Here is a 21341-nt window from a genome sequence, read left to right as displayed (position 1 = left end):
GAGAAGTGTGGTACGGGCGGCTGGGAGATGCATGACGGAGGAGGAATCTGCCCCACCTTTAGCTCCGGTGTTAACGCCGCGGGCCGAGGCATGCAAGAAAGATGAAGTTTATCGCTGTTCGTTTTTGCTTCCACTCCCAAATCTAATGCTCAAGCAATGTTAGTCATGCGCCCGAATTTCGCGTATACTTGTGGCGGTGGTTTACCAGGCCGATCTGAAGCATTCGTTTCCATGCTCAACGACGGTGGCTAAGGTAACTGCAAACATGAGTGTATATGTTCTCGTCATTATTCCAACATATATAGTACATGTAGTAGATATCCAGGACACCCATCTCCCCGGGTGAAATGCTCCTGCCATATCCGCATCAGAGTGGAACAGTATCTTTTTGTGGTATCTTTCAAATCCTTAAACGTACAATCCGCAGCTCCTCTACCGTGTCTGGGTAGGTGGCACTCCCCCTTGGTGGCTAGCTGCTGCTTCTGGTGCACTCGCTGCTGAAGGCACTGTCGCGGTCTGAGGCGCGGAGTTACCTGCACCCAACCAACTGAACGCGCCTGCCTTCATATCGTTGAGCTGAGCTTCCTGCATCTTCTTCTCCTCTTCGGCCATCTCCTTGAGCCATTGCTCTCCGTTCTCGCGGATCTGCTTGTCCAGATGTACGTAGTTTTGCTTGTTGAAGTCACGGTACATGTCGATCATCATCTTGCCCTCTGACATGCCCTGACTGATGTTTTGGTCCCCGAGAACCATGCCTTGTTTCGGTCCGTCGAGACCCAGACTCTTCATGAACATGCCACCGGCACTTCCCTTGGTCTTCTTCTGCTGCTGCTCGAGGTCGCGCTTAAATTGTTCGCGGAGTTTGGCCTCGCGGCGGGCGTACTCAACGGGGATGTCTTTGCCTTCCATCGATTTGAGAACGGTGCGGACGTCGATTGGTGTACCGGTTTGAGACATCATGGCAAGGTATTCGAGGAAGGGGATCAGGGCTACGAGGCCCTTGTCGCCGGGCTCGCCCTTCCACTTGGGCAGGATGATGGCGTTTTCGGGTTGGAGCTTGACGTGCGAGGGGTCGGTGTCGATCATGATGACTTTGGAGAGGTCGCGGTTGAGGTAGGAGAGGTCCTAGGATGGTTAGCAGAAATCTTATAGATCGGAAAACAGACATACCTTAATGTACTCGCCCTTCTCGAAGCGGGTAGCCTCGCGGAACAGCGGCCACATGACGAGACGGAAGGGGTCGAGCTTGCGGATGATGGGGTCGGCGTCCATGGATTTGACGGAAGTGAAGATGACGAGTTCGTATTGCGAGCTGAGGTACCGTAGGAAGTAGTCAAGACCAGGTCGCTTCGCTAATCGGTAGCCGTGCTTGGTGGTCCATTCTGAGTGTAGCAGGAGGTCCTCCAAACTGAGTACCAAGGTAAGTTCTGGGGCGCCTCCAGGGATCTTGTCCTTGTCTGGTAGCAACTTCTGGAAAGTAGGCTCAGTGTAGTATGCCTTCTGGCCGTTGATGCGGGCAGCCGCACGGGCGTACATGCCGCCCAACGTCCAGCCATTCGGAGCATCGATGTGTGCGGCTTCCTCTTCTTCGTCCTCCCAGTTTCGGCCCATGAAGAGTGCACCCGTTGTGCCGAAAAGTAGCATACCGAGGTAGGACCAGTTAGCGACACGGTTCCGCCGCCTGTCGGTGCTCGTTTCGTATGCGGACTTGGGAAGTTCGCCGCCACTACCGCCCTCTCGGCCTCCCGCAGCGCCTGGTGTCGGGTCTTCGTAGAGCTCATTGGGGTCGTTGGGGTCTCGCTTCGCCTTTCCATCGGCTTCAGCATGCTCCTCTGCGAACGTCGAGGGGATTCCGTATCGTAAGTCTGGCAGCGGTTTCTGTGGTTGTTGCGACTCTGGGCTTTCGGTGGTGGGGTCGGTGTTCTCACTGGGCGACTTGGGCCCCGACATTTCCTCCTGTTCCGACATCTTAAAGTCCTTTCCGGCATCTTTCGAGGCTTGTGTCGCGCTCTCTACTGGTCTTGAGGGCTGTGTGGGTGTTGTGTTCTTCTCGGGCGCTGATTCTGTGTCGAACTCGGGCTGCTCTGAAGGATTGACCGGGTTGGGCCGCGTTTTGTTGGTCTCGTCGAACTTGATGGGATCTGAAGGTTTCCAGGTGTTGTCTTTTGGCTTGCCGACCTTCGCATATGTGCGCGTCCATTGCGAGGTGGAAGCTATGGGTGTGATGCGCGGCGCTGCCAGTGCAGACCGCATGCGCAGGGCGCGGAAGGCGGTTCTGGGGAGCATGGCGGTAGAAGGGGGAATAGAATACAAATTAAGAAGAAAAGGCGCCTCTAGGAAACATGGGCCGGGCACATGGGGGTCGTGGTGTCGACGGTCCTGCGATGAAATAATTGATGGAGCAGGGCTTGGCGCAATGACGCTGCTCCCTCGCCAGAAATTCGGCCGTGTCGTATGGCAATCGTGGCTTCACCAGTCAAGCAGGAACGCCGAACATGTGGCCCCGCTTAAACACCAACGCCCTCGTCGCCTCCCGCTGCTGACAGACTCGAGTCACATGTCGCCTCACAGGGACTTCTTTGCCCATGCGACTGACTGGAAGGCCTCTGCGGCGACATGCGCCAATGCCCGGAGGAGCACCCTTTCAGCTACTATGCATCCTCCTGCTATGTTTAGGTTGCTGGACGATTCCCGGTTGTGGCATGACCGATGAAGCCATAGCAGAACTGAGGTAACACTGTTGTCTTATCTTGCTATCGATGCATGCTGATTCCGCAGACAAGAGACACGCGACATCTTCTACCATGGTTACGACAACTACATGGAACATGCCTTCCCAGAAGACGAGCTACGACCACTCACTTGCGCACCCCTCACTCGCGATCGCCATAACCCCGCCCATATCGAGGTCAACGACGTGCTCGGAAACTATTCTTTGACACTGATAGACAGCTTGTCGACGCTCGCTATCCTCGCTTCCACGCCCGAGACCGATGCCGCCGGATCCAATAGACCGTTAGAGGATTTCCAAGAGGGTGTTAAGTTATTGGTAGAGAACTATGGAGATGGTTCGTCAGGCCCTCGTGGTCGTGGGACAAGAGCGAGAGGCTTCGATTTGGACAGCAAGGTGCAGGTCTTTGAGACGGTCATCCGCGGCGTTGGTGGGCTGCTCAGCGCACACCAATTTGCAGTCGGGGATTTGCCCATCCGAGGTTACAATGCAAGGACAGAGAGGATGGGAGGTCGTAAAGGGATATTCTGGCCCAATGGATTCGTTTACGATGGACAACTTCTACGGCTTGCTGTAGACCTCACGGATCGGCTGCTGCCAGCCTTCAACACGCCAACTGGCCTGCCGTACCCTCGAGTCAACCTCCGATACGGAGTACCCTTCTATGCGAAATCACCAAATAATATGGACGCCGAGCATGGCCAATGCGGCAGGGACCCAAGCGACAAAGGGACCGAAGTCACTGAGACGTGCAGCGCTGGCGCCGGGAGTCTGGTCCTCGAGTTCTCTGTTCTCAGTCGACTCACTGGCGATCCAAAATACGAAAGGCTGGCCAAAGACGCCTTCTGGGCTGTGTGGCACCGCAGAAGTAGCATTGGGCTTATTGGCGCCGGCATCGACGCTGAGACAGGGCAGTGGGTCAATTCTTACACGGGCATTGGAGCAGGTATTGACAGCTTCTTTGAGTATGCCCTCAAGTCGCATATTCTTCTTTCCGGACTGCCTTTCGACAAAACACGCGAGACTACTGATTCTCCTGAGGCATTTCTTGCTACTTGGCTCGACGCCCACGATGGCATTCGGAGACAGATCTACCGTGGTGCGCAACATCAACATCCTCATTATGCCCAAGTAGATTTGTACACTGGCGCCATCAGGGCCTTTTGGGTCGACAGCCTGAGCGCATTCTATCAAGGGCTCCTGACCATGGCCGGCAAGCTTGATGAGGCTATCGAGACGCATCTGCTCTACACTGCTCTTTGGACCCGCTATTCCGCAATGCCTGAGAGATGGTCAACTGCGACTGGCAGTATTGAGCATGGCCTTCGCTGGTGGGGCGGTCGACCAGAGTGGATTGAATCGACCTGGTACCTCTATCAGGCGACGAAAGACCCTTGGTATCTCCATGTAGGCGAAATGGCGTTGCGCGACATCAAAAGACGTTGCTGGACTAAGTGCGGGTGGGCCGGTCTACAGGATGTACGTACTGGAGAACTGAACGATCGCATGGAGAGCTTCTTCCTTGGTGAAACTGCGAAATACCTTTTTCTGCTTTTCGAACCGTCGCATCCGCTCAATACCTGGGACGCGCCGTTTGTGTTCACGACCGAAGGGCACCCGTTGATCATTCCGAAGAGACTCCGTCCCACTCAGAAGACGCGGCCAGATCCTGATCCAATCCTAGAGGTACCTCAGACATGCCCTCTTCCACCAGCTCTCTTGCCTTTCACTATCTCTCCGACAGCCGCTCGGACCGACGTTTGGCATGCTGCAAGCCTTGCCAGACTACATCTTATGCCAACCATCGAGACGATTGAGTCACCACTCGTCGAGTTCAGTGCCGACCATCCCAGCATTTCTTTATCAGATATACGTTCGCCTTCCAACTACACTTACTATCCATGGACTTTGCCACCCGAGCTCATCCCGCACAACGCTACAAGTTCAGTGCTGGCTGTCAGGACTACCTTTGACCTTTCGTTCCCCAACATGCCAAGCACATCGCTGACAGGTGCGCTCCAAAGAGTGCAGGAAGGCATCTTGGTCAACTCCATGAGTGGGCTGAGACTTGGCATGGTTCGTGAGCAAGACAAGCCACGTACGATACGACAGCAGCTGGATCTGGATGAGCAATTCCGCATCTATGCGATCTCCAACATAGCTCTAGGCCGTGATGAAAAGGTTTTCATGTCTCGTTCGACCATCGACAACTTCAATCCGCTCGACCCGTTCTTCACAAGAACACGAGATGCGCATGCGTTGGACCTGGTCATCGACGTACCGCCGCAGCCTGCACCTGCATCCTCCAAAACGCTGGCAGACCTCCTCAGCGATGCGCTCGGCGAAACAAGCAACCTATCCGACATGGACATTGCCGACGTGATCGATCTAGAAGTGGACCCCGAAGCGCTCGATAGCCAGCCGTCATACCTAGCCACCTTCCTCTCATCGCTCCAAGCACTCCTCTCCGCCCCAGTACCCACATCCACATCCGCAGCATCTCAATCCCAGGATCAATCGGAGCAAACCTTGAAACGTCACTTCTTCCCCGCCGCGCTTCCCACCGGCCCCGGCGCAGCCCCCATGCCCGACACCAAAGACCCAGAAACGACATACAGCCCAGACAACCCACTCGCCTGGTCAAATATCTACGTTCACCCTACAACTCTCTGCACAGACCGTCTTCCGCTCGAGGTCGCGAAAAACCATCAAATTATCGCAATCCCCAGAGGCGATTGCTCCTTTTCGACTAAACTGCACAACATCCCCGCGTACCCACCCGACGCCTCTTCCCTCCAACTCGTCATCATTGTCAGTTTTCCCGAGCACGAACCCAACGAGGATAAGCATATTGCCGATACCGACGCTGCGACGCAACAACCCCCTGTGCAGCCGCTGTTGGATGATCTACAATATACCCCAACCGGCATGCTACGACCCAATCCCATTCCCATGATCATGGTGGGAGGGGGGGAGGAGACAATGGCGTTGCTGAGGAGGGCGACTGGAGTAGGTGTGAGACGGAGGTATTACTTTAGGAGTCAGGGTGTCAAAATTGGGAACCTAATCGTGCTCTAACGGATCGTATGACATGAGTCTACGCGGGAGTGGAGGGATCGTGGGCGTTCGTGTAAATAGAAAGAAGTACAGATCACTGCGTTTGCAACCTGAATCAAGATTCGCACTCTGGCACAGTTCTGGAAAGTGTAGCCTACACTATTCACATGGCTAGAGCATAAAAAGTATCTAGACAATTAGATTAGGTTCAACAACTTTGGTCTGCATTCGAGGTTGTATTCTCACCATCTACAAACACCACATTGTCACTCTTGCCCATCCATCTCACACACACGCACACTCAAAGCCCATACAAAAACGTCATCTTCGCATCCGCATACCTCGCCCCATCCAGCCTCTCCGCCTCAACAGCCTGCACGCTCTTCCCCCTCCTCCACGCCACCTTCCTCCTATTCACTTTCACCAGAATAAATCTGTACGCCATATACCCCAGCAACGCCGCAACCACAAACCCCAACGTGCCATAAAACGGCTCCAGATACCTCGGCGCATACTTCTTCCGATACAACTGCGCGCCCACCACACCAGCGAGATTACCGAAGCCGTTGACGCCCAGGACGAGTGAACGTTTGCCCGGCTCGGGGTTGTTGCCGCTGAGCCAGGCGACGGTTAGGGGCGCGGAGATGTAGGAGCCTGAGAGGAGGATGCAGAGGCCGGCGTATTGGGCGGAGTGGGAAGGTGCGGTGACGGTGATGATGAGGCCAAGGAGCGAGATGAAGATGCCGGTTATGATGTGGTAGCCGCGTTCTTTGCGGTGGTCGGATGATAGGGCGAAGAGGTAGAGACCGATTGCGCCGCAGACGAAGGGGGGAACGGACATCTAAGCGTTGTTTATGTTAGCTTGTCATCCCAAAATTTGAGCATATGTGTTATGGGTTTGAGCTTCAGTGTGTGAACATACCAAATTCGCATCCAAACTCGAATACCCCAACCCCTGCACCACCATGGGCAGGAAAACCGAAAAAGCCTGACTAGGCACACTCGCACAGATATTAAAAAACAGCAAGAACCACAACTTCCAATCTTTTGCCGTCTCCTGCGCATCACGCTTCGTCAGCCTCTCCCTCTCCACTCCATCCCTTCCAAAATCATGCGAAGTCCACGCAGAATTATCCTTGATGATGCGCTGAACAGCGAAGACTTGCTCTTCGTGGCTGAGAAACCATGCGCTACCTGGTCCGGCTGGTAACCAGAACCACGCGAGTATGGCGATGAGGATTGTTAGACTGCCTTCGATGATGAAGAGGTACTGCCAGTTATGCAGACGTGTGTTGTTGAGGTGGAAGATACCGAATGCTTGGATCCGTATTAGCATATATGACATACAGTACGGGATTACTGAACAAGGCAAGGGTAAACATACCAATAGACCCCGAAAACGCGCCGGCAATAGCGTATTGGCCGTAGAAAAGACCAATCCTAACGGCCATGTCGTAGCGCCCGTAGAAGGTGGAGAGGTACGCGATGGCTGTGGGGTAGAAGCCTGCTTCGAATGCTCCGATCATCAGGCGGACGGCGATGAGGCGGCCGGGGCCGCGGATGAAGGCGTGGGCTAGGGTGAAGATACCCCATCCGATCTATCTTTGAGTATCAGAAATGCCAGGGTGAAAATAACGATATTGTAGGCTTGCCATTATAATAGTAATCCAATGCTTTGCGCCCAGCCATCTCCCCACCGCCGCCGACGGAGGCTGGAGTAACACGAAAGTGACGAAGAAGAGCGAGACTGCCAAGTTGAGATCGTCCGGAGTTGCGCCGATGTCTTTTGTGAACCCTGCATGTAAGAAGTTAGGAGAACCGTTCCTTTGGTGTTCGTAGGATCAGCATGTAATGGGTTGATCTGATCGATCTAAACATACCTTGCGTCTCCGCATTCCCAACATTCGATCGATCTAATCCATTGAACAGGTACAACAGGGACAGGAAAGGTAAAAGTGCAATGTCCATTTTTCGGTTCACGCGACTCGACATGGAACGCTCCTCTGGGCCAGGGGCTTCCTCGTCTGTCATTGTTGGAGCTTGGTTTTCCAAGTTGACCGTAGAACTCATGACTGTGGATTTGCTGCTGCTGCTGCGAACACAAGTGGAAATAAGAGGATCTCTTTCTTCTCTAGTAGTAGAAACCATAGTAAAGGCAAGTTCCGCGCGATCAAGTGGCCAAGCTTGCCCTAGATAAAAGACGCCCTTGACCATTTTCCTCATTCACATGTACGTAATTGCTTTGGTGAGGCTCTTCAGCTCCCCAGGACCCTAGTCTCTGGCCTCCCGTGACCCATTGTCGATATGTTACCGCTTCTTTTCACCCCATTGAATTTGTCCGATCAAAGGGTGGTTATACAGCTTGGCCTGCAGGAGCCTCTAGATCGAAGCGTGCCGGGCTAAGCTTGGCCAATCGGAGCCCACCGCGCAAGGTGCGACCCCTGCTCGCCGGGTGGGTTTCGACTATGACACCTCGGGGCGAGAGCCAAACGCTGTTTTTGCATATGGTTGCTTATCTCGACAAGAGTGGTAAAAGGGCTTTCGTGGAGGCAAAGCTGAATTGGATATGATGACATCGTCTACTGTCATCGAATGGCCGTCGCGATAATACGGAGTAATGGAAACTTCTCGAAATGATCTTCCCTATGCCCTCGCCGCGCGGCAGCTCGAAGCAGGAACTTTATGCACTACACGTGCCGTTACCAAGTTCTTGTCTCGTTTATCGGTTATAGCGTCGACCGGCCCTTGGTGGCCCAGCAGCCAGCAAGGTGGTAAGAGCTACTTGCCTTCGGGCGTTTCCTCATCAGTGTCACTGCAGTGGCGTGATTGGTTGTACAGTCCGCGGGCATAAGAGGGCGCCGCGGGGAGAATAAGGTTTCTGATTAATGACTCGTCCGGGTAGCATTCCCGGTGGATGAAGTCTGTTTCAAATGAGTAAGCTGTTATGTAGCTTCAATCCGTCACTCTGCATCCAGGTTCGTAACTCTTGGTACACAGTGCCAGCTGTGGTGTTCAATGGGTTTCCTTGAAGTTCTGCGCCTCGTTGCGCATTGTACTGCGTTCCGGGAGTGTTGATGACGAGACCGGGGTCGTTGCTTTGCTCGAAGTGGCCATGACCATGGGAGAGGTAGCGGTCAACGAGAGCTTTGAGATCTTGCAAGACTTTGTAACAGTCTCTGGGGTAGTTAGTACCGGTTCGTGACTCCTCCTCGAAGGTGCGCATCGCAAAGTCTATCTCCAGGGTGTACACGGGAGTGTTAAGCGCGGTAGCCGTGGGTGCAGTGCTGGAAGAGTGGAGAATCTGATCTAGTATCAAGATAACAGCTGCGTTGAACACGAAGTGTAGACCGGCTTGCAGCAGCTTCCTTGTAGATCGTAATCGCTTGGCTAAAAGCAAATTTCGCTGGGCGGCCTCTGGACAGGCCTGAACATATTTGCTGTGTGCATGTTGCTGCACAGACCACGAGCCATTCATATAGCGTTCAGCCACGGCTTGCTTGACAGCGGCCAGGAGGATGGGCCGAGTCGTGAGGACGATGAGTTGGTTGTAAGCTAGATGGAGGGACAGAACCGCGGGGTCAGCGTCAACGTCGATAGCTAGCACCGGCGGTAGGTTGAGCTTCCAGTTTTCGAGTTGATCCAGAGCCTTGTCTACATTCAAGGTCGAGTAACCTCGTTGGTAGTGTCGTGGAGCGATCTTGAACGTCTCGCAGACGATGTAGCCCGAGATGCGTGACAACTCTACGTGTGCTCGGAGACCTGCACATGGCGGCATTGAGCTGGGAAGTTTAGCGGACGCTCTCATATTTACATGTGTAAGATACTTACGGCACATCGCATGGTAGAGGCAGCCTTATAGCTTCATCAAGTAGAGTTGGCGGGCGCCCCATCAGCACAGAAAGCCATCTGTCTAATATGTAAAGAGTCCAGAATGTGCGTTTGCTCGCTTCATCATTGCAAGACCTGAATGCACCATGTATAATGGCAATGTGAATCGCTAAACTGACCTGGAGATTGTAAGTGCGTGTCTTGTATGCAGTGCTTCAGTCTCTCTTACATATACGTATGCTGCATCTCTGCGGTTCAGCTCGATGAGATAGAAACCCATAAGAGTCAATACAGGGACATCGTCCAGGGTGAATCGCACGGTATCTAACGGATTCCCGAGGAGCTTTCGTGCACGCTTGAAGTACGCCTCTCCCGCATGCTGGTCTGAGCGTCGGGAAGACTGGTGACCAAAAGACGTAGCTAGGGCGAAGCAGACATGGTAGAAGGCTAAGCCTCGGTGAGTGTCGTCTGTCGTCATTGAACTCAGCAAGACGGAAGGAGCCGCAGACGTAGGGAACTGGGTGAGATCGCCCCACCCTGGGTGAAGATTAGTGAAAGCACAGTCAACCATTCCCGCATAGCTTACAGTATATTCCGCCAGACAGAAACTCGCCATTGCCGTCCTGGATGTAGGCTCGCAGTTGGGCAAGCATCAATGCCATGTCGTCCTGGTCCGGAAGCCATAACGGGTCCACGCTTGGATTGGGGATTGGTCGCGAGTCGTATGTCTGATAACGTCCAATTGATGCAACAAATGAAGACCCATCCGCCGACTCGGGCTGGAAAGTCAGAGGAACCAGCGTAAGCATGAATTGCTTTAGGTAATCCAGGAACGTTGCTCCAGACGTTTCACCGAAGAATCTCGGGGTGCCACAAGGGTCGACAAGCAGGCGGCCATCGTTCGTGTCGGCTTGATCCAGCTCCATTGAGACGGAAAGAAAAGTCGGCGCGGTCGAACGCGTTCCTGGCCCGCCATGGTCGAGCTGTCCAATGATCTCGGCGGCCTCTTCAGGTGCAGCGATTTTGAACCCTGTCTCGAGTGCTGCACAACGCGCTCGCAAGCGTTCGAGCTCGTCTTTGAGAGAGTGCTTATCTGATTCTGGTGCTGGGTACTCGCATTCGCGTGAGGTTTTGCTGCATCGTTGACACGGCTGCTCCCCCGAGCACCGAACTCGACGAACGTTGCACGCGTTGCATCTACGCGCCGTACGTCAGTGATGAGCTTTAGACGGGTGCTTGCACGGTGCATGACTTGAGCGATGCGCGTGTTCTTGATGCTGCCGATGAGCCCTGCTGACGTATGCGCTTGCTCATTGCCTGGGCGACATCCATCGGCACCGTAGTACCAAGAAACCACAACCAGTACCAATGCGAAACGTGAGGCTGGGAATTTACTCACGCTCTTACGACGCGCTTTCGTAACGACGGGTCGACCTTGTGCCGTCTTGGATTAACAGGCAGGCGCTGCGGCTGGGGAGAAGAAGATTTGGAGGAAGGTGTGAAGTTGGACTGCATTTCGGACCGAACGGTTCAATTCTGTCGGTAGTACACTCGCTGCCATGGATTGTGTGGGGAGGGATTGTGGGTGAGGAACAGTAGCACCGAAGAAGGGAAGACGCGAAAGATGTTCGGAAGCGTGCAGTTGGCGGCTCCTGGACCCCACGAGCCTAGTTACACGGCACATCACCGTCATTGTTATGTTGAGACTTTGTAAGGACCATGCCACTGGCATTTGCAATGAAGGCGAAGAGGATAAAGTCGAGAATGCGATAAAAGAAAAATGTGCTTCATGTGCCACATGTTGGTTGCACTCACGATCCAATCACACGATCTGGGTATGCCTCCATAGGAACCGGAGGGCGCGATGGCAGGGTGGCCTGATTAGCCTGCGCGAGGCTGCTGCAAGAAGTCATACCACCAACACCACGATACCTCCACCAGTATACACGCTTGACCTCAGAGAGAAGGTATCGGATTGTTGAATCCACATGTTTTACTTTTGGTCGGATGCTGAGAGTCCCTCAGTGGGGGAACCTATCAGATCGATGGTATGTTAACATCTCACGCTACGACTACCGATCACGGGAACGAGGCGCGCGCCAATGCGGTACTTGAAAAGAGAAGCTTGATATTAGAGGTTTGTATACCCTCAACGGGTAAAGAGATCTTATTAGAATGCTTGGAACGTCGTTTCATGGGACGCCAAACGGTACGGATCGAAGGAAAGCCGTGGGCTAATGCGCGTCAAGAAAAGGAAAGAGGAAACATCTTGCCGCCGAACAGAAACAGGCTCAGGGCCTCGCCACATGTCGCGTGGCTTCATTTCTCCAAGTCCACAGCTAATTGCCACCTGCAAGCCGTCCGTATCATGTATTTGGCCTCTTCTTCGCTCATCCAGTTCATCTCTTCACCTCCATTCCACTTGATGCCAACAATCTTTCCAGCACCCTCGCCCTTTGTATCCATTACCACAAACAGTTCTGCGACCTTCATGCCAGTCCAACTCCGATGGAAGTGCACCTTTAGCTTTCCAGCCTGATCGGGACCCTCGCTGTAGATGTACCACTTGTCGTCCATGTCCCGTGGTGCATACCCAAGATATAACGAGTATATTTGTGATGGTGGAAGGAAGACATTCCACGACGTTATGAGAGGCTTGCCGGGGAATGGCATGGTAGGTAGCGCGCTGGGAAGGATGCGTCGCCGCGGTTCTGGAGAGGGTGGAGGTGTGAATTCGCTCCGGTTGCGTTGATATATTGGCAAGTCGATGCGCTGGATGTGTGTGACCATCTTGGGTTGTTGAGGTTTCGAAGCATCGATAGTTACGATAGGACTCTTCTCTGTAGGTGACGCTGGCGGTGTAAGAAGGCTCAACGGTCGGTGTGACGGGCGGCGTTGTAGCCTTCTCGGCGACTGTGGATTTGACGATTGTAGATGCGGTGATCGTAGGCCCTCGCTCATGAGGAATGGCGACGGAGGAGCATCGCCGCGTTCTCGTCTGGAGAAACGTCGGAATATCGACTTCTTCCTCGAAAGCGGCTGTGGTGATTCGAGTGCCATCATCTTACTATTACCCCTCTATGCGAATCTTCTGATTAAGTCCTGGGTGCGAAACGTGAATCTCCAAAGTAGGTCTAACGGCGAACGAGAGTATAAACGAAAGTAATGGCCGACCAACCTCTTACCAAACAACGGAGTGGGGAAGGGAAAGTGTACCGTGCAAGACAAATACGGTGGTGGTACTCAGCCGCACCCCTCGCGCGGGCTGAGTCTGGCTTTATTTAGCATGCGCATTCCAACTGCATGCGGACAAGCGGGCATCCCCAGCACACCCAGATCCACTCCACCAGCACGGAACTTCAGAACTCCTGCATGGTGTGGGCTGGCAAGCTTGAGAAAAAAGTCGTGGCGTGTGATCAGCCTGGAGATGGCTGGAAAGGAGTTCTGTTGGTGGTCCGGCAATGGCAAGCGTCACTTTGACGCGGGAAGCGCACGGCCTCTGCTGGAAAGCGCCCGAAATAGTGCAGCTTCAATCTCTGGGTCGATGCGCGAATCGAACTTTATCGCCGGCTGTATCCAGACTGGGGGACTCCCCTATTTCCCATGGATATCTTGTACTTCAGAATTGTGAGAGCAATTGTCGTGTTGCGAGCTCTTCGCACACGTGTACGCTTTGCCACAAAAAGATCCTTCGTCAACCTGCACGCACGGCGATCGCACCGGCTCCTCAATGCCGAAAAATGCCCACAAACCTACGTTTCATAGATATCACGATCGCACAATCAGAGCAGTCCGCACGACTGGTGTACAATAAAATCCCCCCAGTGAACGGTCTTTGGTTCCACAGTCTTGGGTTTTAGCTACCAACAAGGCCGGACAAAGCCAATCACAATTCTTTTGTCCCATCTCACGATCTGTGCTAGGCCGGGCTAACAAAGGGTAGCTCGCGCGCCAATGTAGCTCTACGACGTGATGGATGTGACGGGTGGGGCGATCGTGACCTGTACGAGTTTAGTTGGATCCCACGAGAATTTCAAAGAGCACCATCGTGGCACAGGGTGTTCGCATCCGATCGAATACCAAGAGCAGACTACCGGAGAATTGATAGCGTCTCTTCTAGGTCGGCGTCTACACCCGCTTGATCGGCTGGTAGACATTACGCTGTTTCCCGTTCCCTGGGCTAAAGGGTCATTGAATAATGACGATTGAGTTCGTCATGATGGATCGCCAGAGCCTCAATTTATTGACGGGTTAGCCTCGTTCTCCTCTTCAACAGGAGTCGCTGCATCAAGGAAATGCAGACGAGTTTCTTTTGATAAGGCATTTTCCAATGATTAGACCAGAGTCGAACAAGAAACGCCAGAATCTGCATAATGCGGGGTGAACAACTTAGATCAAGGCTACCCTGCGCCTATCGTGTAGACGTGACCGGTAAGACAGCCAGCCACATCGAAGACTAACCGAAGCCACAAGACGGTATACCGTGATCCAGATCATTCGCTGGTAGACTAAGGGACACCTAGAACAACCGACTACACATGCATCAAGCCTCTGAAAACTTCAGCCGCAAAAGATCACCGCAGTACATCGTAGAAAGGGCTACCTAAAATAACGGCCAGATCTAGATGCAGCAGTGATCAATTCTGTTACAACACCAAGAAGGCTATCCAGAACGCCGACAAGATCTAGAATGCAGCAGTATTCATCCATTACAACACGACTACTTCTATATCGGTCCGACGACCACTAGGCTTCAGCTCCTCATTCTTACTCCAGCTTCAGCACCTCGACATCTCCAGTCCCGAAACTAACATTGTACGGCGCGCAGTACGTACTAGTATTGGAGAAGATATCATACTTGGGCCACAGGTGGTTCTCACACGCCCACACGCTACAGTCCAGATCCAAGATAGTCTGGGCGGAAAGGCCGTAAACCCCCTCGCTGTAACAATCGTCAGCTCAAAAGCTACATCAACTACAAGAAAGGCAAAGTACGTACTTCTCACACGTCCAACTCATCTGCACCGTCAAATCATAAATCGTGGCGTTCATTTCATCCCGTTTCGTCGTGTCGAGATTGAACGTCGCGCTGTTGGTGTAGCACCAAGGGTCCTCTCTTCCTTCCTCGCCTCCCGCAGGCGCGAAGTTGCATTCGTAGGTCACAGAGGGAGAGAAGAGGGCGTAGGCATTGTAAGATATGGCGCTGCACGCAATGGGGACCTCGATGGCGCTGTTGGTCATGGTGAAGCCGATGACGCCTTGTCGAGGGCCTTGAGCCGATGGCGAGACATATAGGACGTAAGAGGAGAATTGGATGTTCGCGAGGGAGAGGGAGGGGGAGGCTGCGGTTGTGGGTGATGTGAGTGAGAGGAGGGGGAGGATCGTTAGGAGGAGGGATGGGGTGTGCATCATGGCGTTTTGTCTCGAAGCTTCTTTGCGATTTCGTGTAGATTGGATCGCGGTGTCAACGAAGGGGTGAAATCGGGGTTATGCCCGCAGGATTATAAGCAACTCCATCCCGCCGCCCACGTTGTGTTGACATCGAATATGGTAATGTGTACTCCGCCATTCTCAGTGAGAAAAGTGACATGCTGGGAGCGAGTGCTTCCATCAGACAAGCCACCCGTTGCAAGCTGGAGGCTGTGTTCTCTCGTTGGGGAATGACTTCGCTGTACATTATGGTGGTCGTTGCTGGATATACCCTCCGCACGGGACCTTGCATCACCTATGTCTATGGCTTGAACATGCATGGAGATACACACCCTAAGCAGATGATTTAGGGCGCACGACAAACAAATGTGGGATTAGATAAAACAAGTAAGGAAAGAATTCCAAGCATATCCAAATAGGAGCCGCAGGTTATGTGATTGGCTGAATCAGGAGAAAGCAAACCGGGCTCGGGGCTCGGAGTCGTACCACGTACTCCATGTTTTACCAACTTCAGGGTATCGCTGTTTGCCGAGCTGGGAAGTAGTAATCTATTGTTTAAGTTACACACAATCACTCTTATTCCTTGTAGGTAATAGTCTTCATCCTCAAGAACTCTTCAATACCCCAGTGTCCGTTGAAACGGCCGAATCCACTTGCCTTCGCACCACCATGCGGCAAGGTCCACTCGTCGTGTACTGTCATGGAGTTGATATGGATAGCTCTGTATACAGTTGTTAGTAATTACAAACGCCACATCATTCTATATTGGGAAGGACTTACCCGCTTTCAATCTGCTTTGCAACGCGTAGACCGCGACCAAGGTTCTCTGTGAACACTGCGCCAGAAAGACCATAGTCAGTGTCGTTGGCGATCTCAATGGCTTCCTCATCGCTGGAGATCTCGATGACGGAGACCGAAGGACCGAAAGACTCAGTGTGGAAGAGATCCATGTCCTTGGTTACGCCGTCAACAATGATGGGTCGCAGACGTGTGGCCGAAGCCTCGTTCGTCTCAGGGTGCTTCTCATCTTTCTCGTGGTCGCCGTGTACGACTTTCGCGCCGTTCTTGACCGCATTGGCAACGAGAGTCTTGTTCTTCTCCACGCCGGGTGCAGCAACAAGGATGGGCGCGGGCTTGTCACCGCCAAAGATGCCCTCGACGGCGCCCTTGAAAGCTTCGATGAATTGCGGCTTGATGTTTTTGTGCACAAGAATACGTTCTGAGCTCATGCAGATCTGGCCTGCATGTAGGAAGGCACCAAGCGCACATTGTACTGCTGCGGTCTGCAAGTTCGCATCGTCGAGGACGATGGCGCTCGCTTTACCACCTAGTTCGAGCAGAACGGGCTTGAGGTTCTTGCCAGCTGTCGATGCGATGATGCGACCAACAGCGGTGGAACCAGTGAAGTTGATCTTCTTGATTGCGGGCTCCTCGATCAAGGCCGTGGTGACTTGCGCCGCGTCCTCGGGACGGTGGACAAGGACATTGAGCGCACCAGCGGGAAGACCAGCCTCGGTCAGGGCGCTGCCAATGGCCCACCATGTACGAGGACAGAATTCGCTACCCTTCAGGATGGCTGTGTTACCCGCAGCCAAAGGGTACAGAATCGATCGCATGCCAAGCACATATGGGGCGTTCCTGGTGCTCTCATCAGCTTTGCGCGTACGTAACATGTATCAAGATAACAATATTTACCAAGGCGCAATACCCAGCACAACGCCATAAGGCTCCTTGACGATCAACGCACTTGTGCCCTCCTCTTCACAGCTGGGAATATGTCCCATGACCGCGCTCAGCCTGCCGGCCACATCTCTCAGCATATCCGCCATCTTGGGCACATTGAAGCCATTGCTGAAGTTATCCGCAGCACCGGTTTCGATCTTCATGTAGTCTGCGAATTCTTCCGCGCGCGCATCGATCACGTCGGCGGCCTTGAGGAAGATGTTGCGCTTAGCGGAATGCTTCATCTTGGACCAAGCGGGGAAAGCGCCCTTTGCCGCCGCAACGGCACTCTTGACTTCTTCCAGAGAGGCGGACGAAGAGCTCCATACTTCCTTGTGCGATGAGGGTGATGTTACGGGAAAGGTGGTCTTGGTGGTGACCTCCTTGCCGTTAATGAGGAGGGGTACGACGTAGGACGGATCGGGCTTGACAACTGAGGGGTTAGACATGTTTGCTTTTGACTTTTGGCCTGCCAATTGCTGTTGATGAGTTTGTTGTTGCTTTTTGATGATAAGGACGATGTAAAGGAACGACGAGACGGGCCGTAGAAGTACCGAGATGGATTGGAGAAGCTATCTACGTAGTATCCACTTCGCATACCGACCTTTTCTGTCTCAGACCCTGAGCGTGCGCGCATGCGCATGGCAATATCGGCAATTCAGAAGCGCGGGTCAGGGGCGAGTGGGCGGCTTGTGGGGACGGCACGGGTCAGAGGCGAGTAGACGGGCGAAACCGATGCATGGAGGGGTCGAAAACATTGACGTGAATTGTCGCATAATAGATTATTAGATGTAACAGCTTCTCCAGTAGGCGAGTAGGCGGCGGAATAATTCCATGTCGTCTCGGCCACCGAGGCGGGGGCTGGGAGCAACCTAGGATGATCTGCTACCGATGTCGCAAAGCTGCCCAGGTAGTGCGTTATCGCGTCGTACGGAACATCTCGAGGGTCTTCATGTGAGGCTTCCTCAGTTCAGTTCGCCTCGTGTAGATGCACAACAGTCGCAAGTCGTCATACCGAGAATGGAGACAAGACGATGATGACGTCAACTCTCTAGATCAACGGGGTATCGCCGAAGCCTTCCATCACGAATTTCCACGTGCTCTATCGTCCGAACCAACTCCTTCGGGATCCATTCCAGCTGGCGGTCGATAATAGAAGGCACGTCGATGGTACTGAAAGATACGTTCAACGTGCGAGGGCGAGTGTCGCTCAATACAATGTGTATCGTTGGTCTTCCGCGCAAAGTCCATATGCCATTCGTGTAGTGTTCTAACCCGAGGACGTTCTCTCGGAACTGATCCGCGCAGCTTCGCCAATGCCACAGCACCATCTCGGCACATTCCTCGAGCGCTTCGCATAGCTGTTCGCACGTTATGCCGCTTGAGTTCAGTACGTGTACAATAGTGTTCATCGAATCATAGGTAGATAATAGAAATCCGAAATCCCTAGTAGTATCCGGATGCTGAAATGGTACTTGGACACGGAGCTCTATCGCTTTGCAGGGCGGCTGTGTCAACTGCATAGGGCCAACTAGTCCACGAAAGGCTCCTAGGCAAGGGGTGGTTCCAAAGACGAGGTTCTCGATTCGGTCCAATGGCTGAAATTTGAACTCATACACTCCGACAGACTCCGTTAACTGCCGTACGAACACAGTTTGGAAGTAAGGGTTCATCTTGAACTGTGTGAAGTCGCGCCACCCATTTGTTTTTGAGTCCAACGAATAGCGAATGCTGACCAAATGGTACAAGGTCTTGAGATGATCAGGTAGAGCCTTCGACGCGTAAATGCGAGCCGGCCAGTAAGGTCGATATATCCCGGACCATGAGTAATCTCGTGCGGCGACATCAGCGTCTCTTGATGCCTGGAACTCACGTAAGAGCAGCATCTCTTGCTCAAATTTCTGGAAATCCTCGTCACTAGGCTCGGGAAGACCACTGATCGCATCCAGATTCTGCGTACTGCCACGCTCCACAACTTCGTATGGAAGTGATGGACGAAATGAGTTTGGAGTGGTCATAATATGCGCGACGGTATGTCTCCAGAGAGTTGAAACGTTCCAGGCAGCGTGCATCTGGGTCTCTGCATCGGCAAAGCGAATGATGTTCTCAACGAGTTCAGGGACATGGCCCGTCTTCTCGATTGCAGTGACGATGCGATCTGAATCCAGGGACATTGGGCGCTGGTCTTGTCCTACATCCACGAACCAAGATGCCAACGCAAATTTGCTACGCCAGGTACGAAGCAGGTTCCTCCAGAGTTGCCTGATCCTGCCGAGTAGTAAAACCACCGCGCGAGTGGCCCTTACTCTTCGGTTGTATGGAAGCGGTCGTGGGTAGAGGTCGATACGCTTGTCGATCATGGCGAGGACTGAAGTCTTCCATTGCTTCAGCTCTTCTCCTTCAGGTGCTGCGTGTGCGGATTTGACTGGCGGCTTGGGGTCGCCTTCGGTGGAAGACATCTTTCGTTGCGATAGGATGAGGAAGAGAGTGAACGATTGCTGTAGGTATTGCGGGAAGAGTCTACACTCGCATTGTTTTATGTCGTTCTGTTAGCGGCGACATTGCGAAGTTTGCATTTGAGATGTGGCCTGCGCAAGGCTGCTGCCTTGGGTGAGGGCACATCTTGGTACCGAATAGCATCGGCCATCGCAATTTGGAACCCGCGGAAAAACTGGATGTGCAATGCGTTGCATTTTTCAAGGCATTTGTATAATTATGGTCCCTCTGAGTCTGCTTCTGTCCATGTAGACAAGCGGGAATGACTATCAAAAAAAGGCCAGTATCATGAAATCGTGAGCAATACTAGTACATCAATCCTCGTCGCTGTACAGATCAACCTCATCTGAGGAGTCCGACGAGTCTGTCTCATGACCATCCCAGTCACTGAAGGCATCGTCATCAGTGTCTCCAGGTTCTACCACGAAGCTGATGCCTGTTTCATTCGAAAAGAGCTTCACAAGAGGCTCCCAATCATATGTGAACCATGTTGCAGCCTCTGGAGCAACCACCCGAACCTCTTCCAAATCAGGTACATGTTCCCGATAAGAGGTTACCACGTCTCTCAGTGCCTCCAGACACTGTTGGTCCTCGGTGTGATTCCGGACTGGCGTTCGAAACGTCAGCAGCGAGGATGGCAATCGCTCCACAAAGTTGTCGTCATCGTGGTTCAAGAGCATGCCTAGTGGACAGCTGAGATGTTTTAGCGAAGCAAAGTCTTTGAGGTTGTCACGGAGATGGACGCTGCGCTTTGTATCATCCTCGGTGACTGGATCGCAACAAACCCAAAGAATCTCAAGTGATGCCTTCTGACAGAGTAAGACTTCAGACAGCGTTTTGTACCGCTGTCCGTTTTCCGGTGGCCGCTCTGCCAGGTGAAGTTCAGACTCGGTCTCGTACTTGATGCTCTTCAAGCACCGCGACGAGGAGACCAATACTTCCAGCAACGGCGGGGTGTAATAAGTGCTCTCCAGATCGAGCTCCTCTAGATCGTTGCACGCTTTTGGGATCAGACGTTGTAATTTGTGTACGCCTTCTGCATCATCTTGGCGATATCCATAAAGGTAAGTTTGGCACAAATGCAGCTTTCGCAACGGTTGTAGCCGGAAAAGAGGTGCGAGCTCGCTCAAACCTAACGAACCTGCCTCAACGCTGATCGATTGTAGCTTTTCGAAGCGGTGGGCTTGTGAAGAGAGATGACCTGTCGCGGCCCTGCTAATGAGATCGATCCAGGAAGGATATCGCAAGTTTTCCTTTGCGATTCCTCGAACGCCGAGATGTTTAATCTTTGGTGCATGCAACAATATCGCGTTTTGTAGCGCGTGCTTCTGTGGCGCGTAGTCATTGAGGTGAGTTCCGTTGCACCTGGCTGCCCACTCTTTCCAGTCCGATGTACCAAGCGCACGCAATCCCTCCTTGATGGATTTCTTGTCGCTCGCTGTCGCATGGTAGCGCTGATTACGGTACGTGCCGAGTTGGATCTCCACATTGTGGACATATTTTGTGAGCCGCGGAGCCTCTATCATGGTACGGAGGAAAAGGTAGGGCTCGCAGAAATGGCTATCGTATTTAGAGTAGATCTTGTCGATGACAACGTTATAGAAACGCCGACTAGTCAATGCCAGACTGAGGAGCGTAGGAAGCTGGAAGTCTTCAATGTCCATGCCGGGAAAGTAGTTGATTATCTGCAAGATAAGCTCAGTGGGGAGATCACTCAATGTCGGAAGCGGTTTGGTTGTAGGTGGTTCTGCGGCATCGGTTTCGACTACACGCTCAGCGGCGCGTCGGCGCGTTGCATTTGGTGATGGAAGTGGAGGGAAGTCGCGCTCGTTGACGATCGCCATTGTGCGGCAGCTGTCGCATATGGGTAAGCAATCGGGTAGATATTGCAGCTGTCTGGGTGGAGTTGTGGGAACCGGACTGACACAAAAATGAGCGGAGGGAAATTTCCCGGTCAGTTGAAGTGAGTCGGCTCGTGGTCCGCTGTTGGTCCTTCAGGGCTATCTCCATAGGGCTGAGCGCTAGGCGTGCTGAATCAGCCAGCTGCAGCGCGGCGGCGGTGGCCGCCCTTTGCCTC

The 21341-nt window shown here is 53.1% G+C and overlaps 8 protein-coding genes across 8 annotated transcripts; 1 reads left to right on the top strand and 7 right to left on the bottom strand.

The window, feature by feature from the left end:
* Positions 1 to 432: 432 nt before the first annotated feature.
* J4E92_008157 (uncharacterized protein) lies at positions 433 to 2286 on the bottom strand (the record flags this gene model as incomplete). The annotated part of the gene is made up of 2 exons (XM_051499512.1): positions 433 to 1125; positions 1171 to 2286. 2 exons carry the CDS (start codon positions 2284 to 2286, stop codon positions 433 to 435), a joined length of 1809 nt encoding a protein of 602 aa, XP_051350295.1.
* A 338-nt stretch (positions 2287 to 2624) lies between these two features.
* On the top strand, positions 2625 to 5809 carry J4E92_008156 (uncharacterized protein; the record flags this gene model as incomplete). The annotated part of the gene is made up of 2 exons (XM_051499511.1): positions 2625 to 2731; positions 2779 to 5809. 2 exons carry the CDS (start codon positions 2625 to 2627, stop codon positions 5807 to 5809), a joined length of 3138 nt encoding a protein of 1045 aa, XP_051350294.1.
* Positions 5810 to 6089: 280 nt separating this feature from the next.
* Positions 6090 to 7819, bottom strand: J4E92_008155 (uncharacterized protein; the record flags this gene model as incomplete). Its single annotated transcript, XM_051499510.1, has 5 exons — positions 6090 to 6629; positions 6711 to 7105; positions 7173 to 7386; positions 7441 to 7583; positions 7669 to 7819. 5 exons carry the CDS (start codon positions 7817 to 7819, stop codon positions 6090 to 6092), a joined length of 1443 nt encoding a protein of 480 aa, XP_051350293.1.
* Positions 7820 to 8714: 895 nt separating this feature from the next.
* J4E92_008154 (uncharacterized protein) lies at positions 8715 to 10542 on the bottom strand (the record flags this gene model as incomplete). The annotated part of the gene is made up of 4 exons (XM_051499509.1): positions 8715 to 9567; positions 9617 to 9795; positions 9846 to 10153; positions 10203 to 10542. 4 exons carry the CDS (start codon positions 10540 to 10542, stop codon positions 8715 to 8717), a joined length of 1680 nt encoding a protein of 559 aa, XP_051350292.1.
* A 1393-nt stretch (positions 10543 to 11935) lies between these two features.
* J4E92_008153 (uncharacterized protein) lies at positions 11936 to 12406 on the bottom strand (the record flags this gene model as incomplete). Its single annotated transcript, XM_051499508.1, has 1 exon — positions 11936 to 12406. The coding sequence occupies one exon, from the start codon at positions 12404 to 12406 to the stop codon at positions 11936 to 11938; it is 471 nt and encodes a 156-aa protein (XP_051350291.1).
* A 3216-nt stretch (positions 12407 to 15622) lies between these two features.
* On the bottom strand, positions 15623 to 17217 carry J4E92_008152 (uncharacterized protein; the record flags this gene model as incomplete). Its single annotated transcript, XM_051499507.1, has 3 exons — positions 15623 to 15767; positions 15827 to 16684; positions 16742 to 17217. 3 exons carry the CDS (start codon positions 17215 to 17217, stop codon positions 15623 to 15625), a joined length of 1479 nt encoding a protein of 492 aa, XP_051350290.1.
* A 594-nt stretch (positions 17218 to 17811) lies between these two features.
* J4E92_008151 (uncharacterized protein) lies at positions 17812 to 19227 on the bottom strand (the record flags this gene model as incomplete). The annotated part of the gene is made up of 1 exon (XM_051499506.1): positions 17812 to 19227. The coding sequence occupies one exon, from the start codon at positions 19225 to 19227 to the stop codon at positions 17812 to 17814; it is 1416 nt and encodes a 471-aa protein (XP_051350289.1).
* Positions 19228 to 19578: 351 nt separating this feature from the next.
* J4E92_008150 (uncharacterized protein) lies at positions 19579 to 21108 on the bottom strand (the record flags this gene model as incomplete). The annotated part of the gene is made up of 1 exon (XM_051499505.1): positions 19579 to 21108. The coding sequence occupies one exon, from the start codon at positions 21106 to 21108 to the stop codon at positions 19579 to 19581; it is 1530 nt and encodes a 509-aa protein (XP_051350288.1).
* Positions 21109 to 21341: the final 233 nt, after the last annotated feature.

This window comes from Alternaria infectoria, assembly GCF_024043175.1.
Source record: "Alternaria infectoria strain BMP 0036 chromosome Unknown scaffold_15, whole genome shotgun sequence".
In the NCBI taxonomy this organism is placed as follows: Eukaryota; Fungi; Ascomycota; class Dothideomycetes; order Pleosporales; family Pleosporaceae; genus Alternaria; species Alternaria infectoria.
Note: the sequence above shows the minus strand (reverse complement) of the source record. Positions and strands in the feature narration are given on the sequence as shown.